The following is a 14,573-nucleotide window of genomic DNA, read 5'->3' as shown; positions in this document are numbered from 1 at the left end:
TAAACAGCCTCCTGCAGTGGGATTTGGATATACTTGGAAAATTGGGACCTCGCAGCAGCATATTGCATCGAAGCATGCTTTTACATTTGTGCAGAGCGGATGGCACTGCTGGGGGAAATGAAGAGGAGTGAAGGAAGACTACAGAGGCATTGGCAAAGCTGAAGGACTTTGGGTAAGATGGGCTGATGCTTGCAGTGCCAGTTGCAACTAAATTACATAGTGAATTAATGGGTTTAGTTTTATGTAATTTGTTTAGGGTTTACAATACTGTACGGGAAAACAGAACATTTAATTGCAAATGCAGATGTGACATGACATTCTGTCTTACTGGCTCTTTTTCAAGAGTGTCAGGAAAGGAGAAAGTGTAAAAAGCTCAGGAAAAACACGCATTTTACATTGCAACAGGCTGTTAGTAAAGAGCTCTGATGCTTTATTCACATGCAGCTTATCATCTTTTTGGTGTTCAGGGAAAGCATACACGTTATTTATTTATGTTAAAAAAACCCATCCAGTCTTCAGAACAATTTACGTAGTTTCTTCATAATGCTGAAATCCAGGTATTCATCCAGAAAGCTGTTAACAATCCCAGCTGCACCCAGGGTTATCAAGCAAATTAGAATTATCAAATTCAAATAAAACCCTGTTAACCTAGAAGTGGAAAGCAGAAAAATACTGTTACGAGCTGTACATGTTCACAGTGAAACTGCTTGTCCACACCAGTTAAGAAGAGGTGTGTAGAATCAGAAAGGATCACTGCTCCAATGCTACCTTGGGGTGTTTTGGTCATAAACCATTCCTGCACGTGACTTTTGCTAGGGAGAAGAGAGATTCCTCATATCCTCTCTATGAGAAAACTTTCCCCCAGTGTTTCTAAATATTCCTGTGGAAGTTAGGGACTTGCTTCAGGATGAAGCTTCCTCATCCCATGACATGAAGACCGGTAGGTAAAGTCACAGACAAGCTTGAGCACCTCACTGCAGCTCTAGGTGTAGGAGTGTGGGAGAGAAGCCTTCGGGGCCGAGGGAGCGGTGTGGGTGTCCCTCACATCCACACCCGTTGGGCAGGTACGCCCCGCTGAGCTGGGAGGGCTGCTGCTGGTTATCACTTTGACTTGGAGATGGATTTTTGGACCAGAAAGAAAGAGCGTTGATCCTAAAAAATCAGCAATTAGGGCACTTGCTGGGGATGGGAAAGGGCCAGGTTATTTTATTTGTACAAAATGGAAAGGTTTCTTTGGAGAATCCCATCACATTAGCATCGGAGAGAGGTCGGAGGAGCTTGTCAGCCTTTGATTTATAGCTAGCTATCCCCGGACCCACAGAAGCTGAAGGGTTTAGGGGCTCAGGCACTGCTGGGGGTGTGGGGAGCCCGGGAATCTCACCAGAGCCTAAAGACTTGATATAAGTAGCCTTTCTGGGTATGCCACGTCCAGATGTGGATTTGAAAATGGTGAAGGATGAGATTTTCTCAGTTTCAGGAGAGCGTGAAAAAAGTCTTTAGCTTAGCCCTTTAAGTATCTGTCAGAGCCAGCTGGAGGGAAGGGTGAAGGATGTACCCTCACTTTGCTCACTTGCAAAGGCCTCTCCAGCACAGAAACTGGGTAGAAGGTGGACGTTCCTGGTGTGTTCTTAAAAAATCCAGCCTTGGCAAAACTGAACTGCAATTCATGTAGTCAAGTGCACAAGTATGTGTCGTAACCAGCTCTGTGAGCACAGGGACCGGGTTTGTCTTTGTAACTGGCATGGCTGTAGTCAGTGAGTGTGGTTGAGACTCAGCTTGAAGACTAATCACCTTCTCGCTACCAAGGCTGCTGGAGGCTTGCTGTATGTTTAGGGCCGGGTTCTGCATGCCTGGCTGGTGGTGACCTGTTGCTAACTGAATTGCCCGCTGGAGGCTCCCACCAGGCAGCCCGGCAGCGGTGGGCCTTGTGAGCAAAGTCATTGTCTAGGGCTGCCAGACTGACTCTCAGCACCCTCTGTTCAATGCAAAGAAATTAGAGTGTAAAGCTCAGTCTAATAGTAAAGCCAGACACTGTTCTTAGGCTTCCTTGAGAGGCTGAATCTATTGGTCTAAGAGTACTGAAGCATGGGAAAGATTTCTTGAACAAGGAACTTTTTAGTTTGTTGAATAAAGAAAAGTCCATTATGCTCTGCTCGTCCATTTATTTACACAGGTTTGCTCCCCAAACTTCCTTAATAGTTACTAGTCTTCTGACTGGTGTTCATTACATCATTTGAATTAGTGCTCTCTTACTGGGAGATATGAAATTATCTCCATATATTTGCTCTGGAAAACATAGCCTCTCCCTTCTGTTAAGCAACAGCTCTTCCAAACTGGATAAAGGATTGGTGGAGGTTGTAGTGAAGGAGAATGGTAACATCGGTACACAAGCTATGGAAAATAGCCCTGTAGTACAGTCCTTTGCTGCTGCAGGATTATTCACTACTAAATAGTCTGACTGGTTTGTATCTTCCTCTAGGAATATACATCTCAAGTCTTTTAATTTTATGACAAGCAGATATCACGCTACTTTCTTTTTATGACCGATACGTGTGCTGGGAGAGGAGCCTTAGGTCAGGACACCACAGATAGTGCAGTGCCTTCAGTGAAATGAAACAAACTGTGTTTGCATGTTTATAGCAGAGGGGTGTTTTGCCAGTGTGCATGTTACAAGATGCTGTGCACTTAGCATTCATTAACGTATGCTTATCTGAAGCTGTGTCCTCTTATCTGTTTGGTGAAAGTTCATCAGCCTACAAGGCCAGATTTGTTTGCTTCCTTTAGTGCATTTTGCATGGCTAGAGTAAAGGTCTTAACATGACAAACTTGAGAAAAAGTGAAAACAACAGACAGGCAGGCACAGTGCAAGCCTTGCCTGAGCAGTCTCCCATCCTACAGCAGTCCTGAGCTTGCAAAACTGTGATTCTGTTTCCAGACCTCCCCAGGTCTGGTTGCTAGTATGATCAGTACAAAGCAGGCACCCACAAGGTGAGCATCAAACCTTTTCTCTCTCGTGACCTGTAGCACGTGCACATCTTAACCTAGGCTTCTACTGTAACAGCCAGCCCTCTTCCCTGAGGGTTTCTGCTTCAGACCTCTTGCTGACATTTTACACATGTTGCATTCAATTATGGTCACTTTTCACTGCCAGTCCTTGGCTCTCAGCCCAGCTTCAGACCACAGCCCGGAGCTTTTAACCTGCATTCAGTTGGTAACTCCTTACCTTCCCTTCACAGACTGTACATAACCATGGAAGTACTTGTAGCGGGCAAACACGTACAACACACCCAGAAAGGAAGCTAATTCTAAGAAAGAAAAGATTAATAGGAGGGGAAAAAACAGTTAGAAAACTAAAAAATGAGGATCGCTGACAGTTAATCAGTTTAGTTATGTTTTCTAGTTATACAGCTCTAGGGATTTTCATAGCTACCCATCCCCTGGGAAGTTACCTTGGGAAAGAATCATTCAAAAGAGATATATATATTCTTAAACATTTACTACAGGAGGCTCTTGGTATGGGTTTACAGATAGAACTGGACATAGGGCTGTCCAAGAAAACCTGAAAGCATTCCCTGAAAAGGAGATCTCAAGAACTGACAGGAATCTGTAACCCCCCCTTGTTTGGTGGCTATCCCAGAGACAGGGTAGCGGGTTGGAGCACTGTGGCTTGACCCGACGCTGTCATTTTGTATTGTTATGGCAGTTCATGCTAAAGGGGAGTGTTTGTTTTGGAAAGAGAATCTTATTTATGTTGTTAATAACCTGCTTTGCATTTATATAGCAGCTTTTATCCAAGGACATGAGAGAAAGCTGTAGTGAAGTTAGCTTTCTGACCTCCCTGTGGGAAGAGTATAAAGTCACCTCCATTTGATAGATGGAGCAGGGTGTGTAGGTCAGTTGTATTCTCCAGGACTAAGCAGCCCTAGTTAATTTTGTGTTCTTTCAAATCGTGTGAGTGAGTATTACAGAGGACAGCTTTTACTGTGTTCTGGATTAACTCCTGTAAACATACCTATGGGAGATACTCAGCTGAAAAAATGACTTAAAGGGGAGGCCAGCATAATCCTCCTTTTCCTGCACATGACAGCACATGTCTGTGTTGCTGGTTAGCAGCTGTGATCTTCCTTGATTCAAGTGTCAGTCTATGAGTATGTGTATTATTTCATATCCATTTTGTTGACTTAAGTGGTGCTACTTTGGATTTACATCAGATCTGCAGTGGAGATGGGACTCTGACTATAAGAGAGCCTTAAAACAAAATGACTGTTTTGGAGCAAACATAGAAAATGGAGAAGCAAGCTAGCTGTTCAGGAAGGAGAGGTGTAGTGGGCATGAGCTAGTTACCCTTTCTCCAGCCCACAGACTTCATGTTCCTAAAACATCAGCTGGAGAAGGGTTCATAAAGCAGAATGCAAAAGTTAGACTCTGTCACAAGTTCTAGCTCTATGAGAGTCCACCCCATCACTGGTAGGGGGTATCACGGACCAACCTTGGAAAGCCCAGCAGAGTGAGAGCTATGAAAGCTCTGTGGTGTCTGAGTTCAGAACATTTGGCCAAAAGATGCCCCCCTGCTAGGTGCCTGAGAAAAAATAATAAGTTTTCACGAGTCCCTGCTGCACACCTGAAGTACAATATCTACAGCTGGAGATGCTGCTGTTACAACTGCGCTTCAGTGTGCAGTGCTATGTCCCAGAACAAACAAATGAGTCATAGCCCAGTGGTGGTGTCGCTCCTCTGGGATGTAAAAACCCAAAGGTTTGCTGGCTCGAGCCCCGTCTCCATCAGGCAGGGGCCCAGCCACAGGGATGAGTGCTCTGACCTGAGTCTTTTCAGGCTGCCTCCTCCCAAGGGACAATAGCTATGCTTGATGCCTTGTGAGAACTGTCCTGTAATGTGCAAATAATTGTTAGTGGGAAGCATCTGGGAGCTGCTTTTCTGAATGATTCACCCTGAAAATCCACTGAAGATATGATAAATGTGCCACGTGCTAGCTCCTTGGTTTGCAGAGAGAAGTGAAAGCTGGTGGGGCTATGTGAAATGCCATGACTAAGTGGGGATTTCAGTGTCACTGAGCATTCTTCCAGGAAGGCTATGCTAAGGTAATGCAATTAAAAGAAGGGAAAAGATGTCTACAGTCATTTACCTCTTGATAAAACTAAAGTGTTTTAAAAATTTATGTAAAACTTCTCAGTCCAAGATAAAAATGAAAAGTGTTTACCTTGATTAAAAAACCATCCTGCAGTCCAGAGAACAGTCAGGAATATTGGGTAAAACTCCACACAGTTTTGTCTGCAGAATAAATTTGAAAGAATGTTAGTCTGGAAAGGAAAAGAACTATGGGTGGGATTTGCAAGGAGAATCAGCTTTGGCCTCATTTTGTTGCCAGTAAAGTTAATGCTATTGAATCCAGTGGGAGCACAGTCAACCCAGCATTAGTCACTCTTCAAAATTCTCTTCATTGTAATCTCAGATACAAACTATTTAAACTATTTTCCTGGTATTTAAACTTAGACAAGGATCTGGATCCCAACTACATGGAAATAAATACGATAAATAGTCCTAAATCAAGTGCCTGTCCATCAGAGGCAGGCAGGAATTCCAGCACATGGATGCGATGTTAATCACTCATCTCCATACTCGGTACGCAAGTTGTGTGGGTCAGCGTTCCTGGGGCTGCAGGAGGAAGCACAGAGCTGTGCACAGGAAGCTTGCGTTGCTCTGCTGAGGCCAACTGCCTTTATGAAGTGCTGTCAGACACAGACAGCACACGATAGATCTTCTTATGGCAGGGACCATAACACCTTTATTTGTGGGCATCATCAGTTTTCCCACCAATATTTCACTGGGATATCTTTTCTTGGTTGTTCTGAATTAATTTCTTTTTAATTAATTAGACAGCCTTCTATATCTAACATATTCTGTTATCTAATATGTTGTCCAATGTATTCTATGTCTCGTTATTGTTATCCCCTACATCTACAGTAACAGCAGATGGGATTGTTTGAAATAAATATAAATACTTTTGCATAGGGCCATTAGCTAATCGCAAACTGAAGCCCGTCTTCTTAGACAGGCCATTCCACTGTTATCCACTGTGAAGACAGAGGTTTTCTGTGCTCTTGTCTTCCATGTGTTTGGTGTTAGCCACAATCCAAGAACTGACAGCACAGCTTGCTAGATCCAGAATGTCTGAATTCTCTAAGTTGAAATCCATTAGCTCTCAGCCCCTTCTTAGGTTTGGGTAATCTGATTTCCTAGTTTGATCAGAATTTGAGCAGTGACTGTTTTAAATGAGCTGAACTTACCCCATTATTACTAAAATAATAGCTGAACCATTTGAAAAGTGATCTGTTCTTTTTTTTTTTTTTTTTTTGAGCAAAGGATGCAAAGAAAAGGTAACATTTTAAGATAATGTTTTTAATGTTTTTACTTCTCTTCTGGACTGAATTGTTATTCATTGCCACCATCTTAATGATCTCCAGACTTACTGTGCACGAAATGTTCTGTCAAATTCTGGAGCCCCAGTGACAGCTGGGGGCATGACCTTGTGCTTCATTCTTGACTTCCCCACCAGCCAAGCAAAATGACCTGCAAGCAAAAATAAGGGCTCACGAATTACACAGTTCCTCGGTTCAGTTGCGTCCCTAACACGTCAGTATTTTTTAGAAATCATCGTTCTTCAGCTCTTTCCATTTCATTTGACAGAAAGAGACCAATATTAGTTCAGATCTTATCTTCAAGAGTAACACACATGAGGAAGGGGAAAAATTGCTATTTCAGAAATATATTCATTCTCTTTTTGCATTTGCTACTCTAGCTATGACTTAAATATCCTTACACCTCATCTGAATCCTAGAACTGCACCGCCTAGGAGCAATCTAGTCACTGCAGTGTCAGCGTGCTGCCTTAGCAGTGGCTCAGTAACCACATTGCACTGATGGAGGTCACTTCCCTACTTGTTTGAATAACATGTGGTCATTTTGTTTTAGTGACGCTAAGAGCTATGATGCTTTGAAGTATAGGCCAGGGTTACAATCTTTGGAAACAAAAATCTGGTAGCCACCTTTTTAAAGTTATTTACCCATATCTTATAATGCATGCTTTTTCCTTCGGTTTTACTGTCTTGGACTCTCAAAATTCAGTATATTGGAAAGAGCAGAGAGCTGCAACTGGGGAGGCTGTTCCCTGATCCCCACCTCATCTTCTGGAGAGCTCTGAGAGCTATCTGTTGGAGGACCTACGCTGTTTCCACCTCCACTGATCGGAGCTGATAGGACTTATCTGTCTTGTAAAAAGCATATTTTAGAACTGATGCAGTGCGATGAAAAAGAGAGATTACTTACTGTACAGTGACTAAATATCACTTACCAAAACCCCCCCAAGCCAATCAAACACTCTCTCTGCACTTCTGACCTGTATTTCTAGGATCACTTCTGATGTGTGTATGTGTACCTCATTTTACTGATGTCCTCATCACAGAAGTCTCCCCCTGAAAGTTGAACAGTGGCTCACAAGAACAAAAGGTAATACTCAGACAGCATCTTTCTGTATGCAGCAGAGCTATTGGGCATCACCCTGTTTGACTTTAAAACTCCCCGGGTACCTGGAGTTATTTTTCTGGCTATGTTGTAGCCACCCTGTGTGAGAAACCAGACACCCACCTGAGTTTACTGAAAAGATTTGTCTAAGGGGGAAGCCTAGAGCATACCTTCTGTCCTCCCTTCTGGGAGCAGTGGCATTAAAATATGGCTAGAGATATTAGTGGTGCTGCCCTGTGCACCTCATGTCTTAGCCTTGCAGCCAAAGACTTTTCCCAAAAAAGCATTTTCCCATCTGTCTTCTGCCCATATAAGTAATTACGGGCTGTGTTCAAGTGACCTCTTAACCTTTGCTCTCCAGAGACTAGTCAGAGCATCTCAGCTATCTCTCTGTAAGGCAGGTTTACAGGACCTTTCGTTGTATTTGCATCCAGCAAGGCCTCCTCCACTCCCACCCACACATCTCTTGTTATGCCTGGTGATTCATCTGTTATTTGCCACCTTGCAGCCCTTTCAGAAGGGAAGAATGGTGACAGGGAGCATGCTTCAGGGAGTCTGAAACTCACGGAAGCACAAGAATTACCTCTGAGAAATATTTTCCTGGAAAACTTAACTGAAAAGTTGCTTTTTAACTTCTGTCACCCTCAAAATGACCTATTTTTTATGACAAATTCTATGTGCTGGCCAATCCCACCTGGCCTATCAAAGTGGTAGGTGAGCCATAGTGTTTTGTGCAATGATGGTTTTAGTCAGAAATGCGTTCCTCATTTGCCGGCCGCACTGACCCATTCAATGCTTATTGAACCCAATTCAACCAGTCTGGGACCAGGTTTTTTCTACTGAGGAACTGAGGCAAGCCAAGGCATCTCATTGTATCCAAATCGGTTGGGAAAAAAACCTTGAACAGATGCTGGACAAAATAAACTTACTGGGGGAAATAAGAAGATTAAGGCACTGTAGGGGCCAAATCATTCTTGGTTGTTCAGTACAGTTAACCAAAGGAAATCGTCAATGTCACGGCATAACCTTGGCCTCAGCGCTAATGCAATTTGCCCTTGGTGTTGCTTGGTCTGCAAGGCTCTGGCTTGAGGGGCAGAGATTTGCACGTGGGAGACTCTGGGTAACCACAGGCAGAAACAGGTTGTGATCGTACCGTAGTACGGCCAGCCACCATAAAATCCCCTTCTTTAGTGGCTTGCACTGTGACTGATGGGAACTCTGCTTCACCAGGGACAAGTGGGCTTTTATATGCCAATGTAAACCAAGCTGTGGCACTGCATAACGGGAGAACTAGAGTCATGTCTGTCACCTTAAAAGAAAAGGTGAGCCCGGTGTGCAGAACAAGACAGGTACCAACCAGGGTCTCGAAAAGAGCTCAGGAGAGGAATAATTACTGTATTTTTTGTTAACTGCATAGGACGTGCCTTTTAGTTCCTTTCTGGTGAATGGAAAGCAGCGATGTAACTCCAAATTTAACTTTTGCGATTATGGTTTAACAAGGGCTAAAGTAAATAATAAAGCAATGGGAGAGCTCTTCTGCCCCACCCACTGGAGGTGCTATCGTGAGGACTCCAGAAAGCACTGCAGCAGGAGTAAGTAAAGATTTTCATAGCCTTTTCTTCCCTCTATATCAAGTTGTTCAATTCTAGCAGGCTAAATTACATGACTGAGGTAGTTACAAAGTATGCTTGACTTGCCTTTGTTTGCTTTTTTTTTGCTTTCATCTTCAGGTGGCATTTATGGGTACTGAGTTAATATTTTTACGTTGAAAATACGGGACAAAGCAAGCTTTCAAGGAACATTACTCTGAAACATTTTATATGTGTTAAAAAGCCTGTAGAGAAGTAGATACCTGTATCACAATGTATGATAGCGCATGTTAATTTGCATGGCCTGGCCTAACAACCTTTGAAAAAAAAAATTCTAATACTTTTAATAATGTCTTGCTGGGTCCTGGAATTACTAAGAGTGATTTTAAAAGGTGCTAGTTCAGAGAGAGGCTTCGAAATAAAGGAGTAGTGGGACTCCAATCCTCCCTGTTCTCTCCTATTTCAATGACTGGGATTTATTCTGTCCTTTCATTGGATTCCCTTGTTTTCCCATCAGTCTGCAAAACACTAATCTCTCAAGCAAATTGTAGCTGCTTAAAACTGGATTCATGACTGGAAACCACTTCCCGTATTGTTTCTGCTCTTTCTTTCTACCCTAGAGCATTTCTTGCACAGCTTAATCTTCGACTGACCTGATTCTTTGAATAACTCATGGTTCTGAGACACTAAATCTTGTACCTCTGATGATTGCTAAGTGAAACCTGACTTCCAGCACTGCTTCAGGGAGCTCATATTGCCCCTTAGCACCTTCCTAACTGAGGACCGGAGGCTCAGCAGAGTAAACAGAAGAGCAACCAGAGCGCCATGAGCTGTGTATGTTGTGTGTATTTTGTTCACAGCAAGCAGTCACGGGCTGGGCTGCTCCTCTCACATGAGCTGGTTATAACACATGCTTACGGCGCCCGTTTCACAACGTTCATTTGAACTCCCATAAATTAATCCGTGTTGGTTTACCCGTGCTAGAAAGCATGCCGAACGTAAGCCAAGCTGTGATGATTTAAATCAGATACTTACAGGGGTTTCTCCTCAGGCTTGATGTCAGACTGACAGTGCGAATTAAAACACAGGTTATCTTGTCTTTTCTGTGATTTTAACTAAGATTAACAAATATGGATTAACCGTCACAAGGAAGAACATAGGTATTCTCCTCCTCCCTTTGCAGTTTCAGTATCTGTACAATTCCCTGAGTTTTCAAACTGCAGTACTTTTCTGGATAGTGTTTGTTTGGTTTTAATCCTTCACACTTTTATGTTAAAAATCAAGGCAAGCAAGTTGAACTTTCACAGAAGTTGATGGTAAATATTGCCACCAGATAGAAATGTTCTGTGAAGATCACAAGGGTATGTTGTAGCTGATCCGATGACAGGAAAAAAAGAATGTAAATTTTACGTGCGTTTGATTTGCCTTCTGTTGTGTTGGGCTTTTTTTAACCTGGAAGGGTCACATTCTCAAGCTTTTTTTCTGCAGGGTACAAATGTTATTTCAGTAGTTGAGGCTTTGGGAACAAATAAACAAACAATCAAGCCACATAGATAGGTTGCTAGATAAGTTGGCAGTGCTATAGATACTTGAAAAAAAGGCAGAGTAATTATTTTTGACTTGCTCTTAATCTCATACTAGTATAGCACAAATGCCTCCAAAATGTATCTTGCTTCCTGGTGTAAACACAACTATGTGAATCAACATATTTCAAAGAGAATAATGTCAAACATTAAAAATGCTACTGCACTTTTAGACTGATACACAGTGAAAAGAGCCTCTCGGACTTGCCCACTTTTTTCCCTAGTCTTTGATTCTCAGAGGCATGTCAGCAAGGGATAAAATAAACCCATTTAGACCTTAAAGAAATGTCATGATGAGGACATAATATGGAATATCTCATATTATTGCTGCCTGCTGTAAAGGTTTGCTTTCTTCTTTCATTTCAGATGCTTAGTATATCTCTCTCTTTCAGAAAACAGTTTTTACAGCACTTTCAATCCAGCATCAGTGTATTTGATTTCACAAATTTACTCTCACTTTTGAGGTTTTCAATTGTATAGGTGCCTAAATAAGAAGTGAAACCAAGACACGGTGTGGCTTTGGGGTAACTTTACAGCTAGTTGCAAGCTCTCAGAATAGTAGGATTCCAGAAAGTCGGCAAACAAAATAGGATTGAAAACAAATTAGTTTCTCCCACAGGGAAAAGTAATCTGTCCCACTGAGTCAACTCCTTCTCAGACTACAGAGAGGGTAAACAATGCTCCAGTGAGAAAAATCTGACGAGTTCTCAGAAATTAAAGTTACAGAACAGCCAGTTTATCATTAAATAACTTCCAGTACTTCAGAACCGGTGGAAACCTCCCCAAGCCCCAGCCACGCAACCCCACAGATCTTACATTGCTGGAAGGCGGAAAGAAGAGAGACAGCCGCAAGCAAAATTAAATCACCAGCCATGTTCCCAGCAGCTTCCGTGTGCGAGCAGGATGTGTGTACGGGAGAGAGAGCTTGAGTGAGCAATAAGGAAAAACAACAGGTGGGAGAATTACAGTGATTTTCAGCGGTGCAACAAACGTCTGCCTTAGAAATGAAACAGCCTAACTTTTTTAAGAGTGCAAAATTATGGCCATTTTTCATTCCTGAAAAAGTTCACGTGCAGCCAGCCAGCCCTGCCTGCTTCTTGCCTGTGTGAAAGCGCAGAGAGAACAAAACCAGCCTTTCCTGCCTCGGTAGATTCAGCTGTTCTTTTATGCCTTAGATTTCAGTTGCAATCTCTTTGGGGGCAAAGACTTTTTGTTCTGCGTTTGTACAGGGTCTAGTGCAGCCAGGTCTGCATCCAGCACTAGTAGCACTGCTCAAAAGCAGCAGGTGCAGGAGACGTGAGGGGGGAGCGGGGCTTTGTCCTGCCCCATCACTTGATTTACGGGTTTTGCGGAACATGTACAACTTGGGCTCTGACGGGTGACATGACAGCCACTTTACAAGCAGTCAGCATGCAGAAACGAATTGTTCAGCATAGTTCAAAGGGTAAAACAACTGAGAAAGAAAAATATCTCCCCTCCTTTTACTGCCTGGAGTACGCTTCCTATAGCTTATGCCTAGTCCTAAAACTGGGAGAGATTCTCTCAAGGAACATTTTTACATCAGCTAGCCCTAACTAACAGGAAGCTTAATGCCGTTAGCCTGTATGATCCCGTAAGGTCACTGGAACAAACCAGTGTTGTGTTTGTTGTGACTCCAGGATTATGTATTCACTTTGCCTCCAGCTGATGTTAAAGTGGGATATTTCATTGACTTTGGTCAAATTTGATAATTTTAAAGGCTAACATAAGGACTTTAAATCAGTTGTTTTACCTTGCCAAATTTTAAAAGGTTGTTTCTTGGGTATTAATTCAGTATATTGTTCTTTCTAAAGATTGGAAGAGCAGATATACTGTAGTAACAGTAGTTGGGTGTTTGTACTTAGTAACTCTTTAATTCCTGATTTATGCACTTTAATTGCAGTTCTTGTAGTATGGGTTGGTTTTCTGACCACACAGTTTCTCTAAGTTTTTACAGGCTGGCTCAGAAGTGTTCAAAACATTGTCACCCTGCTGATATAGGGAAGTGAAGGCAAACTCTGACAGAACCGGTCATTTGAAAAGTTAAAACCACAAGGGCTAAACGTTTTAAGGCCAGCTGACATTGAAGTCATAGGGGTTTTTTTTCTGACTTATTCAAAGGATGTGAACTTCAAAATGGCAATGGCCATGCAAAATCCAACAAAGATCAACTTAAAAGTAGGCAGGAATACAATCTAGGGCAGGGGGTTAAATCCACAGAAGTATTATAAGTTATGTGGCCATTATAGCTGAGCTAGAATCTGCTTAAAACTTTGTTCACTTTCCACCGGTAGCAGAGAGTTTGTAGTTACCTATAGATTTATGATGCTTTTAGACATACGTAGTCCACACCAAGTATTATGCTTCCTCCCTGTGTAATCCAGAATAGGAAGTTGGATCATATACAAAACAAGGTTGGGTTTCTTTATGGTTGTGGAAATACAGTTGTACTTCAGATGGCCAAAGCTTTTATGATGTGTATATACATAAATAGATGCCAGGATCAACCAAGCAATTTCTCCAGTTATGTCAGGACATTTTGACAGCTTGTCTGTGGCTGATTTCTCAGCTTGCTCCTGATGAATGTAATTTGATTTTGCATTTCCTTCACTTGCATGTATTTCATATGTGCTTTGCTTATCTCTGCTGTTGTAAATCCATGTGTTTTCTGCAGCTGTCCAAAGCTGTCTCCAAAGCAAGAAGAGAGGCACTGAGCAGTGAAATGTAATGTGAAGTCAGAAATACTGGTGGTATCTTACCAGGCTTAAGCCTTTCCCATTTGGAAACAGTGGTATTTTATTGCTGCACTGTACTTTGTACGTGTGCTCTACAGGGAGAATGAGTTTCCCCAACTGTAAGTTACAGCAGCAGAAACTGAGGCATTGGGTAGGGACGGGACTTGCTAGTTTTACGCAGCAGCTGTGTGTCAGAGCTGGGTGTCTGCATAGCCCCGGGATTTAAGGTAAATTAGTGTTCCTGCCTCGTGCTGACCTGTGCGTCCCTGGCAGAGTTTCCCAAAGAGGCCGGCTCTTCTCTCTGTAGAGAAGCTCCTCTTGACCAGCAGCGAAGGCAAATCTCAGTGGGGTGGCAGAACTGCTGTCACAAGAGAGCAGATGGCTGGGGTAGTGAGACCAAAAGCATTTTAAGCGTGAAACCAGACTGATCAAATAAGCTCTTTTAATGGAGTTACACTGTCAAAGCTGCTCAGGTTTTGTCTCTGGAAGAGCTGAAAAGAGCTTTGCAAAGGGCAGTGTTCAGTCTATGCTGGGGTATAACATTTTAAAGGTTAGTCACAAGTAGAAGTGCAGCATCTTTTATTTTTAAGCACCTTCTAGAAGACAGGCTCTGAAGAACAGAGAAGTTCCTCTGGCTGTAAGGGAAAACATACCTGAACTCTCATATATTTCCCTGGAATCGTTTATAGGGTAAATCAAGACTATTACAATGTATGAGGTTAGCTCATGTATCAGAAGCAGTTTAGCTACAGCAGTTACAGTAGTGAGCTCTGTGGTTTATTAATTTACTCTGCTTTTCAACAATATATTACGAAGAACATGGGCCTGTGTGGCATTGGGTCATACACAGGCATTAAATTTATCCCAACTATGAAACAGGTGAAAGAGGAAGAAAATACATTTATTCCTTCAAACGTTCCTATTTCTACCTCCTAAATACCCATTGTAACCCGTGTCTGCTGTTGTTTCATATACACTTTGCATGGGGCCTCAAAGAAAGGATGAACAGTCCATTTTGTTCAGTTAATTTTAAGGCCTGGTTGTTCAGAGTGCCCTGCTTTGTGGCAGTGTTACCAAATGATAAAACAGATCCTCATTTTCTATCCCCAT

At 42.5% G+C, this 14,573-nt stretch overlaps 1 protein-coding gene across 1 annotated transcript; it reads right to left on the bottom strand.

Annotated features, from left to right (window-relative positions):
* Positions 1–407: 407 nt before the first annotated feature.
* On the bottom strand, positions 408–11,613 carry MGST2 (microsomal glutathione S-transferase 2). The gene is made up of 5 exons (XM_074865172.1): positions 11,527–11,613; positions 6,489–6,588; positions 5,219–5,289; positions 3,224–3,305; positions 408–648 (listed from the first exon to the last, which is right to left on the bottom strand). The coding sequence occupies exons 1-5, from the start codon at positions 11,582–11,584 to the stop codon at positions 516–518; spliced, it is 444 nt and encodes a 147-aa protein (XP_074721273.1). The 5' UTR covers positions 11,585–11,613; the 3' UTR covers positions 408–515.
* Positions 11,614–14,573: the final 2,960 nt, after the last annotated feature.

Source organism: Strix uralensis, chromosome 4 (assembly GCF_047716275.1).
Source record: "Strix uralensis isolate ZFMK-TIS-50842 chromosome 4, bStrUra1, whole genome shotgun sequence".
In the NCBI taxonomy this organism is placed as follows: Eukaryota; Metazoa; Chordata; class Aves; order Strigiformes; family Strigidae; genus Strix; species Strix uralensis.
This window is presented reverse-complemented; position numbering and strand designations above follow the sequence as displayed.

What these genes read in the sequence shown, in the direction of transcription:
- MGST2 (XM_074865172.1), bottom strand. Translation starts at nt 11,584, where the DNA reads ATGGCTGGTGATTTAATTTTGCTTGCGGCTGTCTCTCTTCTTTCCGCC. An exon ending in AGGATGGTTTTTTAATCAAG is followed by an intron (nt 3,306 to 5,218) that starts GTAAACACTTTT and finishes TTTCTTTCTTAG; the next exon opens with AATTAGCTTCCTTTCTGGGT. An exon ending in GTACAGTCTGTGAAGGGAAG is followed by an intron (nt 649 to 3,223) that starts GTAAGGAGTTAC and finishes TTCCACTTCTAG; the next exon opens with GTTAACAGGGTTTTATTTGA.